Consider the following 15,537-nt stretch of genomic DNA (forward strand, 5'->3'; position numbering starts at 1 on the left):
ACTCTAATGAAAATTATGAGGTTCAGCTGTTGTTGTATTTGATTTCAGCTGTTGTATTTGATTCAGTCTCTCAGTTGTATTTGATTTGTGATGAGTCAGTCGTGCAAGCAAGAAATATACCATTTGATGTTGTAGTCACTGAGTGATGAAAATGCATGTGTGAATCATGTATGAATCATCCCTATTATTATGGTAGGAGATATATAGAATGGTGCTGGGTTCAAGGCATTATGGATGGTGCAAACTGGCATTCAGAGTGACTGCCACTGCTAATAGTGAGTCCCACTTCCTAGAAACTAATTGAGATTTTTTTTCACCCCATTGGACAAATTGAGTGAAATCAGCCCCAAATTTCTCTGTCCACAATTTCAATAGCCACACAACTGTGTTTTATTCCACTTTCTGAGCATCATCTTCCCAGAGTTTAAATTGTATTATTATTATTATTATTATTATTATTATTATTATTATTATTAATTTATTTATTTGCCACAAATCAAAATAGAGTCGGTGATGAACAATGAACTCCAAAGATTCTCAACAAAATTCAGGAATGCTAGCTATGATCTGAAAACAAAGCCCTTACTTTTTTGGCTCTAAGTAACTTCAGTTAACTTAACATGCATTGTGGGAGGGAGGTGGTGTGTTTGTGTGTGTGTTGCTCACTTCGTCTTCTATGGTCATGAAATAGGAAAAAATCAAGTAAAACATAATTAAGGGCTTTCTGTTTTCTGACTATAAAATAATATCAACTTACACTCCAGAATGTGCATTTTGGTATAGTTCACTTGGTTATTTTGGGCTGTCATTTGCTTCTAACTGTGATAATATGAGATTTTCTATTGTGAAGTTCAAAGTCAAATTCTTTAAAATCCATATTTAGTTTATTTAAATCAGCATATTCATAACCAGCTATATTTGCATAAAAAAGTAAAGGGACCCCTGACCATTAGGTCCAGTCGAGGCCGACTCTGGGGTTGCGGCGCTCATCTCGCTTTATTGGCCGAGGGAGCCGGCATACAGCCTCCGGGTCATGTGGCCAGCATGACTAAGCCGCTTCTGGCGAACCAGAGCAGCGCACGGAAACGCCGTTTACCTTCCCGCCAGAGTGGTACCTATTTATCTACTTGCACTTTGATGTGCTTTCGAACTGCTAGGTTGGCAGGAGCAGGGACCGAGCAATGGGAGTTCACCCCGTCGCGGGGATTCGAACCGCCGACCTTCTGATCGGCAAGTCCTAGGCTCTGTGGTTTAACCCACAGCACCACCTGTGTCCCATATATCTGCATAGCTTCATATATTTTGGGAACTGTGATGCTCACCATCTTGATGTTTATAGAAAACTCTGAGATACAACTAAAGAAAAAAGTTTCATATTGGAACCATGTTTGTTTAAGTATAGTATTCTGGCAGGAAAAAATACCAAGTGTCACTTTTACCTTTATAGATAAATTCCCCACCACCACCACCACCACATCTGCAAACCTTTATAGCACAGGTAGAGAACTCCCATCAGCTTCTGCCAGCACAGAAAATGGTTGAGGTTGATGGGCGCTGTAGTCCAATAGCATCTTGCAGGGCTCCAGTTTCCTCATCCTGGCTTTATAACTCATCTAGATGTTTCAAAGACATCCCAGAAGCCTTTGCTGACCACAGCTAAGAGTTTAAACTGCTGCACTATGCAAACTATTGTATCTGAGTTTACTTAGCTATGAATGGGCTATCTTACTTTTGGTTTATTAATGGATCTTCTGTGCAGTGAAGAATGAAAAATGTCTGAGGCATATTAGCAGCAGCATAGGTTGATCCCATCATTCAGCACACTTGTCTCCAAAGAAGTGAGTAAAAGGGTCTGCTGCTGCTCTCTGTCATCATAGCAGGTAGGGTATTAATGGTGCCCAAGACTACACTGACCAAATGCTGTTCTAGGCCATGCTTGGGACCACCCAATTTCTCTCTCTGTGTTAAGAGAGGACACATCCAAGTTGAGGATAGGGCAACATATTATTTCATGTTCCAAACTTCACCAAGTGGTGAATTCCACTGTGTGGTGCTGTCCAGTTTTGGTGAATTTTACTGTGTGGTGCTTTCCCGTTTTGGCTTCCTTTGAAGGAGAGAACACTTAAGACATTCCTTTTTTAATTCTCTAGAGTTAAGCAGATGTTGTTGGGCTACATCACTCACCATCCAAGGCAATTGGTGTCTGGATCTGATGGGAGTTAAGAGTCTAACATTTGGATGGCCACAGGTTAGCCACCCTGCTCTCCAAAAAGTATGTTTAGGATTGTATTCCAAAATTACAATATTTCCAGTGATGATAAAAAACTGTAATTATTGTTTCTTCATTTAAGAAAATCCAAGATAGCATTAATGTATGGAACACAGGGAAGAGAAATCCCATCAAAATGAATATATTCCCTAAATTGATTTTACAAAGCAGGCACATTCATATTTCTAATGACTTGCACTGGAGTGCCAACTATTTTTAAACAAATTTATTTGAATGGAGAAGAAATCTACATAAGGAAATTATATATGATTAGAAAAAAATGAGGCTTAAGCACGTTGAATGTTAGCTGGTATTACTATCCTAACTGAATAGTGTGGGTCATGCAGTGGCTGAAAGATGTAAATTGTTTTTGCCTGTCTTCATGTCAGCACCCTAGGGACACTATTTTGCATGTCTGGGGTAAATATAGGAAAACTTCAGCACCTGCCAAATGCTCAATTGCCACCATCATTTAAAAAAAAATATCTGGAGGAACATTTGGTAATTTTAAGCTTTGGCAGAAGTGTGGACAAATACAAAAAATATGTTTGAAAACACTGTGATATGCTCCTATCTAGTCATGAAAGAAATAAAAACAGCCCTTTTTCTTTACTGACAAATGTCTTTTTTCCTATTAACTCAAACCTGGCTATAGAATATATACCATACTAAAATGGGCTTATTTTAGAACAAGATTCTTTTTAAATTTATTCTGTCCTTAGGAATATTTCTTAACCACCAACTCATTTTTTTAAAAATGCTATGGTGATGTACAATATAAGCATTAAGCATCATAAAATTATGAAGTCATAACATACAAAACAGACGACCAGGACTGAATCAAATTAATTCTCTTAAAATGTTTGGTGAAACAGAACTGTTTTCAGCAGAGCTAATGCAAATTAGTTCTGGGTCTACTTAGAATTAGTTTTCATGAAAAGAAATTGCAAATGGACATACGGGATACGGATAAAGGAGGAATGTATACAGATAAAGGGGCATCTTTATCCAGATGCCTTTAGAGACCCTACAATATGGGGAACATGCAGATATGTTATGAAACAAAAGTCCATGTGTACAACAGGACTTCTGGTTTCTCTTTCTTCCTTTCATGACTGCCTCCCCACAACTGTTCCAGACCTTCTGGAGCAGATTTTGGGGGCATGCAAGAAGAAGAAGCCCCATTGCAAGATCAGATGCCCACTCACCCTAAATTGCACCACACCCTTTTTGTTTGTTTGTTTATACATTATAAACATGCTTATACCAAATATACGTATGAATACATGTAATACATTTCTCAGTGTCTTTACAATTTTAAAATGATTCTTGATGAAGTCCTAAAGTTCTAGGGTGAGATGCTAAATAGGTCCAGGTCCAGGGAGGAAATAGGAAGAATATGGAGAGTGGTGTAAACAGCGGTTAAGGGGCTGTTGTTCTATTGAGCAAAGGTGCACCCTCCTTTTAGTTGCACCACTTTTCAGTCAGATAAAAATGGAACCCCGAGGCATAGCCTCAGATTCTTCAATCGCATGAAAATGTACAGAAGAAGCCAGCACAAAGGTGTGTGGGTAGCAACAGAGCTCCAGGAGTTTATTTTCCTGCAGTTCTTTATGCATATTTGAAGAGGTTACACGTCTTCATTCCATATGCATGTGAGAGACAAATATGCCCCTGCCATTGTGCTTTTTATTTTCCCCTGACCCTTTCATTTATATGTGTGTGTGTGTGTGTGTGTGTGTGTGAGAGAGAGAGAGAGAGAGAGAGAGAGAGAGAGAGAGAGTCACTTTTTGCACATCCTCAGATGCAAGCAGATTTAAACTATTGGAAGCTCATCAGGCAAAATAGGAAACTGTGGTTCTGGATAAATAACAGCTTCTCAACTGCTCTTCAGGAGGAGCAATCTTCCATTTGATGCTGAAGCTTACCCTCTCCCTTGCTTCTTCCCAACAACAAAAAACGTGCCTGTGTCTCAATGCCCTGATATCTATACATTTAACCTCCCTAGACCTTTCGCCTCTGCTTTGCTTACTCTCATTTCCCCCTTTCTGCCCAAACTCACTGTGCCTCTTCAGTAACTTCACATATGAGTGATTGTTACTGCATTCAGAATGCTGACCTTGGAAGTTTAAGTGGTATAAGAGAACACACAAAAAGATGAGCTGGATAAATAACAGACTGGAAATATACAGTTAAGGGATTTTTTTTTGGGGGGGGAGGGTGCCTTTCTTCAATTTTGAAGGCAATGCTTGTGTCCTTAAAACTGAGGAACTGACTGGTACTAACCAGATACCGTGACAAGTAAAAATCGGCTTGGAGTTGATACTCATTACAGGTTCAATCCTGAGCTGTTGTGGTGCAGTGTTAGTCATCAAATAAAATCCCGAGGTCTCTCAGGGCATCCATTATGCTACATCAAATTTATGTCGTTTGATCAGAACCTCACACATACCTGGAAGCGAATCGCAAAAATAGCAAACAGTGAGGTGACTGCAATCAAAACAAAAAAGGCAGTTTATTTCAAAATGAATGGTATTCGTTTACTGACCCTTAAGGGCCAAGCTAGTCACTTAGAGCAGAACACGGGCCACTGCTGAACAGATCTAAGTGGTAGCAGTGTGTGTCAAGAGCAGGATTTGTGGGGATAGGGGGCATACTGAATATCTCAGGAATAGGGATATTGTAAGATAAGAAGAGGCTGTCATGCTTAGGCTGTTTCAGAACTTGGTGGAAAAGTAGCTCTGGCACTGAGTAATGGCTACATATAGCGACTAGCAATAAAGGTGGATTTGAAGATGATTGTTTTTAAGGCATCCCATTTCATCCAGGTATCCCTTCACCTTTATAAGCCAAAACACAAACTGAAATGCGCGTTTTGGTTCTTCTCTAATTACAACACCGCCTCCGTAATATTTCAGTAAAGAGCCCTTGTGGTCTGCTTGACCTAAACTGGATTAACAACCATTCCTTCTCCTCAGGGGACACAGGAAACTGTAGTTCTATGGAGGAAATTTACTGTATATCTTTAACAGGATTCTTGGCGCTCTCACCAAACTATGATTCCCAGGGTTCTTGGAAGGAAGCTATAAAAGTTGAAATGATACAAAACAGGTGCCCTTGTGTATTGTTGATATATTCTTCTCCAGTTCCCTCACCTCTCTGTGCCAGGAAGAGACAAATCCATTATGAAAAGGCACATACATTTTTAGACATTCAATTGGTATGGAGACTTGTGAGCCTCTTGGGAGGAATACTATTATCAGTGGCAGAGTTAAATTTATTCCCTAGTATTATTAACCCCCCTACATACACACATATCTCTTGTTACATTCCCCAGTGTTGTGCAAACTGAACGTAAAGAGGATAGCGTTTTGTTCACATTACCCTCAATAAATGGGTTTAACCACAATACAAATCTCATAATTCACCTCTTCGGTCCCAGTGGTTACAGGACAAATCCACTAGATTTAGCAGTAAGCCTTAAATACACCTCGACTGACAGATGTAGGAAAAGTTATGGTTCTGCAATCCTTTACCTTTATTGGAGTTTTCTGTTGCTATGGTTTCAAAGATTTAATTGAAATCATTTATATATATATATATATATATATATATATATATATATATATATATATATTATTTTTACTTCCTCTGTAATACTAATGAGTTTTATAAATGGTTCCTCTCAGACTATTTAGGACTGGTCTGCAGTCCTGAATTGAGATTCTGACAGGGAAAAAGCAAATAGAAGAAAGGACAGAAGATCATGTATGTTGATGTACATACTTAAAAACAAACAAACAGGGGTAGTGCTATTCCCCCTACTCTAGTTACAACATGGATGGCTTGATATTCTCCAGTACACACACCTTATAACACAGATTCAGGTAGGTAGCCATGTTGGTCTGATGCAGTCGAAATAAATTAAAAAATTGTCCAGTAGCACCTTAGAGACCAACTAAGTTTATTCTGGGTATAAGCTACTACCCTTCTGAGAAAAACCCCACTCCACCCTCCCACTATATATAAGGGTCTGGTGACTTCTGTTTCAGTGTATCTGAAGAAGTGTGCATGCACATGAAAGCTAAGAACAAACTTAGTAGATCTCTAAGGTGCTACTGGACAATCTTAGAATACAGTCTACAATTCTGATCAAATTCCCATTTTGGAAGGATCATAGTTCTGCTATGCATGCAGAAGGTCCCAAGTTCAATTCCCAGCATCTCCATGTTGGGCTGCGAGAGAGACTCCTGCCTATAACCCCGCAGAGTAACTGCCAGTCAGTGTAAACAGTACTAAGCTGGACAGACCAATGGTCTGACTTAGTATAAGGGAGCTCCTTATGTTCCTACTTAGCCATAAATTTCACTGAGTGACCTTGGGCAATCATCCACAAATCCTCACTCTTGACCTCTTAACCAACTTGGAAAGTTGTTGTGAAGATAGGATAGAATAGAATAGGAAAGAGATTCACAGTCTTGAGGAAATATTAATATTAACAGTAATAGTAATAGTAGTAGTAATTTATTACTTGTACCTCTCCCATCTGACTGGGTTGCCCTGACAAGAAATAATGCAGTAATTAAATAAATAAATAAACCTAAGAAATTGGGACTTTGTAGAGAAAGGATGGGATGTTAGAGGTTTATTTTTGTAAAAAATAATAATAACAGTGAAAATATAGTAGAAAAAGTGAGACAGTCCTCTCTCTTTCTCTCTCTTGTGAGCATCGTGAATAAAATTAATTATTTTTCACGAAATACATTTATAACTTACATAATTTTTGACACAACACATGGTGAGACAGCTACTAGCTGGTTTAGCTGCTACTACCCCTTGAGAGTGTCACCAAAAAGTCTTTTCCATAGTGCAGCTCCATAACGCTATGAAAGCAGAAACTTAGGAATGTCAGTACTTTTGCTTGGTTGAACGGGTTCCACATGATGGAGTGATATTCAAAGCAGCAAAGGAGCATTTAAATATTACTTTTTTCATGTGGAACAATGTCAGATATCTAAAGTGGTACTCATATAAGAGTGGTGCATTTATAATAGCAGTGTTTCTAGTTAGGAAAGAACATGGTGCCAAGCTATTGAAATGCCTTCTGCACTTTCCCTGGTTTTCAGTTACTTTTGAGTGATTACACGTTGGGGAGATGTGTTTGTAAACTAATGGCTTTAATAATGTGATGAGATTGAAAATGAAGCCTAATTACCACAGCACAGCTGACCCTTGGAATGCTTCCAGATGTGCCAGGGGCTATGCCTCTCCAATCATGCAGGTTAATAAATTTCAGCCGTGCATCAAGAAGTGATCCCACTTCACCGGACACCTAATTTTCTCAGTATGGCAGGCAGGTACTGTGTGCCTTTTGGGGACAGCCCTTTTAGAAAGATGAAGTACACAGCAAGATATTGTAGCTAAGAGCGGCTGTAGGCATGTTCAATAGCAAAACTTTACATTTTTTAGAAATATCTTCATTTGAGAAGGCGTTCTTAGAGAAAAATGTTCAATGGAGAACACATGGATAACATGGCCAGTACATGCAAGCACCCTGCCCAGCTCCCCCGTCTCAACTGCTCTCGGAAATCTTCCTTCTCAAATACAGAAACCTGACTCTCAGCTCAGCTTAAGAGTCTGTGCTATATCGAGCTGGCCATCCAATTAACAGAAAAGGAAGTAAACAGAATGTGTGATCAAGGACAAGGTGAGATCTAAGGTCAGAAAGTCTTGAGGAACCGCATTTTCTCGTGTGTGTGCATGCAGCTGTAGAGAGAGAGAAGGGGAAAAAATAAGTCAAAAAGTTTAGAGCATTGAGTAAGACAGGGATGGCCAACCTCTGACCCTCCAGATGTTGGGCTGTAGCCTAGAAGCATCTCAAGGGAGGTGGACAAGTTCTCCATCCCTGAAGTAAGAGATACACCTTCAACAACAGTAACAAGCTGGATAAATATCTGAAACATCAAACAGATTCCAGGTGGCCAAGGTAGCATCTCAGATTTTCAGTAGTGGGCAAGGTTCACAGGGTTGTATCCAATTATATCTCTTTAGGCATGGTTGAGAGAAGGTTCTTTAATTCAGTGGATATTTTCTTTAGGAGTGAGGCAATTTTCACAGATTCCACCCATGTGGCCCTTCTCCCAAATCTATTAATGGGAACCCTCTAGAACAGCATGGGAGGTTCACGCTGGACTCCAGGCGAAAGGGGGATTTGTGAAAATCACCTCTCCTCCCTTCAGCCCATGGAAGCCTCCCCTAGATTAAAGAGCCCCCTGTTAGTGGAAGGAAACAGCCCATGGCAAAGTGTCAAAAGGGCTGCTTTTTTATATATTCAAGATTAAATTGCAGCACAAAACTTTTAAGAGAATTTGATGCAGCAGCTTTGTTTTTGATTTCAACATATAAAGAGAAATAATCATGTGGGCGCTGAAATAAGATGTCCCCTTACGTTCACTAAACAGTGCCTTGTATTGTTTTCATGCTCTTATGTGTGGTTTTAAGTATTTCAGAAACCACTTCATACTTTATACAGCAGTTGGGTTATATCAGTTATGGACCGCTGTATTGTGTAAGAAGGAAAAGCGAAGGAGAAGTGGAAGCATTTATTGATAGGGGCAAAAAGGCTATGAACAGCTTAGTTGCATGTAATGTGCCCAAATGCGTCTCTCATATAAAATCAAAATCCTGTTAACGCTTGTTTTGGGGTCTGTTTGCTCTTGTTTTAAAAAAATGTCCATGCCAATGATTTGCACTATTGTTCACCTAAAATAACTGTTCAATAAACTAACAGAAAAGTATCATCAGGAATAAATGCAGAGTGAGTGGAAGGACTGGAAAATCTAGTTGCATTAACACTAAGCTAGTCTGGTTGTGTTAACATTAGGGTTGGATTTTCAGAACCTATCCAACCTGTGAATCACCTGTGCTGAGACCTGGGTGAGGCAAATGGGAAAGTGAAAAATATCTTCTGGCCTCCTTGCCCTTTCCTCCAACATCCGGATGTCATGGTAGCCCACAAGGCCTGACATTCCCCAGGCGATATCGTGACTTTTGTCATGGGCTTTTTCTCCTCTCATGGTGGTTTCAACACTGACGGAAGCCTGACGGAAGGTGCATAATGTTTGTTAGGTCCTGTTACCACCATCTACCAAGCCATTCTGAATTTGTGACTCTTTCCTTGAATAGGTTGGTGGAGATTTCCACCATTACATGCCAAATATGCTCCCAAGGCCCTGCTCGATGGGGGTCTAATGAGGAGATGATTGTGAAGATTACCTCATCATAAAGAGATAAGATTCATGTAAATCCTTTACGAGGCTACAAGCTTTCTTATGCAAAGTAGAAAGGGAAATGAACAAAATCAAAGGACAATGATTGTCTGTCAAATTAAATAGGGAGGAAAAAATGGAAATTAGCCTTTTGAGATCGGTCCAAAATATCCTCCTTATGAGCATCTTACAGTTGCTGGCAGTAGCCTGCTCACAGCTGGGTTCCATGGGCTTTTTCCTGGGCTCATTTATGCCATTGTAAATTAGGAGTAGTCCACTTTATCTGAGTGGAGCTGAACTGAGAGGATAATCAGGCCTTCTGATTTTATTGAAAGGTTATCACTGGGTTCAGTCCAAAATGTCATCATCTTCATTTCTTCTAGGTAATGCTGTCACATAATTAATAAACCTGTTACAGATGATCTTCCACTAATTAGGAGATGTACTTGTTCTACTACTAATTAGAGAATGACTCTGACATTTGGACTTACTAAACTGTCAGGATTTTTTTCACCCTCCATTTTTTTGATATTGGACAATTTTTGAATCATGTTAATAACTGTAGGATGTAGCTAAAAACTAAACCTAAGACTCTGTTTCGGTATAATATAAGAGAGAGCAGAAAACACTCTAAAATTCTTGATCATGTTGCACACATCCATTTTGAAGACAATACCATTCAGGTACCCAATCTAACAACTTATTCTTCTCCACAGTCACAATATCCTCCTGTACGAAGATGGTCATGCTGTTGTTGCTGATTTTGGAGGTAAGAGATTGGAAACTAAAAGAAAATCCCAGTATGTTTTGTAACCTCTCTAGCAAGGATGAGCAGACTTTGGACTGCAAGATCTGCTCTATCTATTGGAAATTATGACATCTACCAGTAGACCTCTTGCCCATCCCTGCTCTAGGGCAGAATTGGTAGCCATTATGTGAAAGATGGTTGGATATCATAAGCCACAGACTGATGAGGAAGCCACAATGATGTTTAATGTATTGTATCTCTTGAGTTCAGTTGTTTTTATGTGGTAGGCTAACAAGTGAAGCCTTTGATGTAGTTTGCTTTCTTTTCTTTGTTAAGTTTAAATTATTTACTTACACTCAGTTTAATAAACAGAAGGGGGAAAAACAAAACAGATAAATCTGTAAAAGGGGTTGGGGAGGTGGGAATCAGATATCCAGATCTAAAAACAAAGAACAAATTTCCATACCAGAATCAAGTAGAACAAATGGAAGTCATAAATTTCCAAGTAATATAAATGGGTTTACGTTATCGTGAACCTTGTTGCCACAATAAATTACAAAGACACTCTATTTTTCCACCAAAAATTGTTATCTGGCTGGCTTCCTTTTCCACTTCTCCTCATATTTGTGAACTTAACCATACAGACAATATCCCAAACCTTAATTAACTATTAAAAGTTAGTTTCTTCATTATCTTCCAGTTATAACAGTTGATCATTTTGGCACCCATCAACGAACTGTCAAAAACTTTCTCAGCACCCAGAAATAATATTTCACAAGGTTGTTTTGTTTACTTGATAATATGATTGATATGTAACACTTCACGAATGTTTGAAGATAATTTGAATTCTTTAATAAATCTGGTCTGATAATCTCCAGTGTATTTATTTGTTGTATTTAATCTATTTGCAAGGATGGTGCTCCACAATTTAAAATCCTGATTCAATAATGCTATAGGACAATATGGCTGGAATTAGCTGGCTGTTTTTATGTATAACCACCATTCTTGCCAATTTCCATGTTCTGAGGAGTATATAACTTGAAATAATTTCATTCAGTATCTCCCATAAGAGATGTTCAAGTTTATTCAGGAATATCTATAATCCTCAACTGTAAAGGCACCTGGATCAGGGGCATTATTATTTTGTAACTCACTGATTTCCCCAGTTCAGGGATAGTTAAAGAGGCTTTTCAATATCGGGTCAAGTTTGGCATGGTACAAAGGCCTGAATAACATATTTCTCAGGATGATCAGATATATAAAGTTTCTGAAAAGAAAGAGAGAGATTCATTTGCAATGTCATTAGATCTTGTTACACTTTCATTCCTGTTGTTCTTGAGTCACAATACCAGGTTATTATATGGCTTCTGCAGTTGCCCTGCTCATCTTATTCCCAATCCTGTTATCTGCTACCTTCCCACATATGTTTTAGATGTACTATATATGGGGTCAAAGCCAGAAAAAACTAGCTTGTAGGCAAATAGAGCAAGGACTCATGCTATATAAGATCTTGATATACTGTGATTATAAGCTGGGTAATTACTGTTGGTCACATATCCTGTGGGGAACAAATGGAATTTGGGGGTGGGGGTGGGCAAAAGCTATTGATTACTGATCTCCTATTCCGATCATAATTTTAAACAGGCAACGTTTTGTAATCCAATGATCTTCCTTATCTGCACTGATGCAGAAAAATCCATTGGTTCAAAAATAAAACCAGCCTCTTAAAAACCTATATGTAGGCTGGCTTGAGTTTTTGAGAGATGCTAGTATGACATCACGCTGATGGCTTCTGGCAGGGCATCCATGTTTTTGGTGGTGGATGTAAATCTGATTTTGAACAACTGAAGTATTCAAATACAAATATTAATTATTTAATGCAAGCCTTTTAATGAATGCTGTCCTTGACAAACAATGCCATGATGTCATTGTATTTCCACTTGAACTTTAAAGAACTTACAAATATATATGCATTTTTGTTCTTTTTTAAATACTTTGATTATCCTGTACTTATTTAACTGCTCTCCCTCCCTTTTGTTTTGCTTTTACATCCCAGAATCCAGATTTCTGCAGTCTCTGGATGAAGATAATATGACAAAACAACCTGGGGTTTGCCTATTCTTTCTCTCTCGTTACAAATAAGTACTATCAAATGTATATGAAAATCTAGCCAAGGAGCAAGAAATAAGATTAGGATTTTCTTCTTCCAACATACATGCTATTGTATAATGACAGTGTATGCCATTTGTTTGCCATGTCAATTGAGATCAATGATGATTAGTGGGTACAAAATGTTCTCTCTGCTTTGCACTCAGAAATGAATTTCTAGTCTGCAACAGTAATTGGCATTAGAATTTGCTACTTATATTAGTAGTTCTTATATTAGTAGTTCAGAATCATCTTCAGACTGTTGATGGGTATGTTCCCCTGGCCCCCAGCACTGTAATTGTTTTTCTGAGCTTTCATGAAGAACTCTAAGAGGGAGGGATTGTTGTTTTGTACTGAGAATTCTTTTTAAAGGTTTGGGGTGTTGGCTTATCAGAGAATGGAGCCTCCATTCTGAACATAGCCTCCGACATAGTATCACCTCAGGACATTTCAGGAAATGTAAATGGAAGCTCCTGACCAATGCAGAGCATCACTGTTGCCCACCACTTGTTGTGCCACCACTGAAACTTTACTTCCTTCTCTCAGACTAGGAGCTGCCAAGAGCAGACCCGCCAAGTGTCCTTATTTTCCAGGGACAGTCCTGGATTTACAGAAGCCATCTCGGTTTCTGATTTGATCCCGGAATATCCTATTTTTCTTGGGACATCTCTATTTTCATTGGAGAAATGTTGGAGCTATGCAACCCCCAAGCAAAGGACATAGCTATACAGCAGGCTTCCTCAACCTCAGCCCTCCAGATGTTCTGAGACTATAATTCCCATCCTCCCTGACCACTGGTCCTGCTAGCTAGGGATCATGGGAGTTGTAGGCCAAAAACATCGGGAGGGCCAAGGTTGAGGAAGCCTGCTATACAGCCTTTAGAAGACATCTGAAGGCAACCCTGTATAGGGAGGCTTTTTTTACTGTTTAGTGTTTTATTATGTTTTTATATGTTGGGAGCTGTCCAGAGTGGCTGGGGCAACCCTGTCAGATGGGTAGGGTATTATTATTATTATTATTATTATTATTATTATTATTATTATTATTGTTATTAAATAGGACACCCCTGTTTTTATTGGAGAAATATTGTAGGGTATGGAAGAGCATCCTGGTTTTATGCATGAAGTGAAGCCCACAGTGCAGTTTGAAACTCAATAAAAGACTTGGGAATCTGTTGCGCAGGAACAATCTGATCACCATCCTCCCTTCCTATTAAGAGAATTGTTTTGTGAACATATTGCCAGAAAGCAAAGAGAAATGAAGCTGGAGAATCGGTGCCCCTGTGAAGAAACAAAACATACCATTAATGCATTATTGATGTTGTCTTGATGTACAGAACCTGCGCTGGATGGCCCCTGAAGTATTCACACAGTGTACTCGCTACACTATAAAGGCCGATGTTTTCAGCTATGCCTTGTGTCTCTGGGAACTGTTAACAGGGGAAATTCCATTTGCTCACCTCAAACCAGGTAAGATGCACAGCAAGCTAGCATCAAGATTGCTTCTTTCTGGTGCACAACAAAGAAGCTGCTTTGTATAACACTAACTCAGCTTTTAGTCAAATGTGTATTTGTTTTAATTTTGCATTGTGGGCTTTCAGTTTCCACATAGAACTGTAAAGCCGGTGTTTTGCAGTCAGCCACAGTACGCTGAAATCAATGTTTCGTCAAGGAAAAAGAATTATGCAGGCAACTTAAGAGTCTGTACTAGCTTTTACCCTAAGGTGCTTTCTCCAAACTAAGCTTATCAGATGCCTGAGGTGTTTCAGGCTTACTAGAATGTTAATATATATTTTTCATGCATGCATCGCTGAAAATGTACTGCGAAACAAGGAGATCAACGCTTTGCCATCAAAGCAACAAAGCCATTGTGAGCAAAGGTGCCCTGATTGTCTTGACCAAGGGTGACATCATAGCCAGATCGTCTTGACACAGTGTGACATCACAGCCATTTACTCTCCACTGGGAAACCTTTAGAGCCAAAACTGTGCATCGAATGAGCTACCAAATGCAGCAGAAAACTGCTCCAGTTTCTAATGAATGCCGATTCAGAATGTACTTGAACTTCATTTTTTAAATGGCCCTTTAATCTACATCAAAATGGGGCTGTTTGCTGGGGGTTGAGAGTTCTTTTGCTGTTCCAGTTATTGCTGGATGCTATCAGGTTCAGGTGTTTACTTGGCCAACTGCACTTCATCACAGGGACTAGATGCTCCACACACCCACTGAACCTGGGGGGAAAACGTGGGGAAAGTGGTCTTACAGGCAAGGGAAATGCTGCAAGTAGACTCCCTGGGGCTGACTTGCAGAGGGACATAGAAGAAAAGGCGTGGGAAGGAGAGTTCCAGAGGAATCCAAAAGTGTCTCCTTCCCTCTGCCCAGCAGCCTCCTCCTATTGAAAGTTTTATCAGGTTCGTGCTTGTTGTTATTTACAGTTAAGTACTTTAACAGGGCCAGGCACTTTCTAAACACCGAGAAGCTTGCAGTCTGGAGAATTCCCCTGAACTTTCCTGTTCTAAGCATGACTCCATTGATTCTCACTAATTAGCTTCACTTGTCTTGTGCAACAGCCATTCATTCCATTTTCCCATTTGAGACAGCCAGGGTGCTTAGCTTTTCAAAGTCATTATTCCTCTGATGCATTTAAAGTTATATATTTATTGACCCTATTTGCTCGTTCTTGGTTGGTGGAAAGCCGGAGAAAATTCTCCTCTTCCCAAATACTCCGGAGATCTTATTAAAACCAGATTCACATCTCTTCTGCCACTTATGGAATTATGATCATTTTACTAGTTCAATGCTTTTTGCTTTCTCTCCCTACACCTTTTAAAAAAAACACCACATACTATTTTCTTTTACTATTTGGTGGCTTTACTGGGTATTGTATCATTAATACATTTTTGTTTGCAGGAATTTCTGCATCCTTAAGCTTTTTCTTATTCTAGTTTCTATCATTTCTTTTACTGATTTGTTGAAGATAAAATGTTGTCACAATCTGATTTCAGAATATGATTTCCCACGTTTTTATAAGCATTTGCCCTTCATGAAATAAATGTCAAGCTTTTAGATTACCATACTTTTCTGTGTATAAGACTATGTTTTTCT

General features: G+C 39.1%; 1 protein-coding gene across 2 annotated transcripts in view; it reads left to right on the forward strand.

Annotated features, from left to right (window-relative positions):
• LOC310710069 (serine/threonine-protein kinase TNNI3K) overlaps positions 1-15,537 on the forward strand; it is a 146,602-nt gene that overhangs the window by 88,005 nt on the left and 43,060 nt on the right. For both annotated transcript variants that reach the window (XM_083510498.1, XM_083510497.1), the window contains 3 exons: positions 10,254-10,306; positions 12,342-12,394; positions 13,770-13,902. In XM_083510498.1, the coding sequence (XP_083366624.1) occupies positions 10,254-10,306; positions 12,342-12,394; positions 13,770-13,902 (239 nt within the window). The remainder of the gene's footprint in view (positions 1-10,253; positions 10,307-12,341; positions 12,395-13,769; positions 13,903-15,537) is intronic.

The sequence above is a fragment of the Podarcis liolepis genome, assembly GCF_965112155.1.
Source record: "Podarcis liolepis genome assembly, chromosome: 6".
Classification (NCBI taxonomy): domain Eukaryota; kingdom Metazoa; phylum Chordata; class Lepidosauria; order Squamata; family Lacertidae; genus Podarcis; species Podarcis liolepis.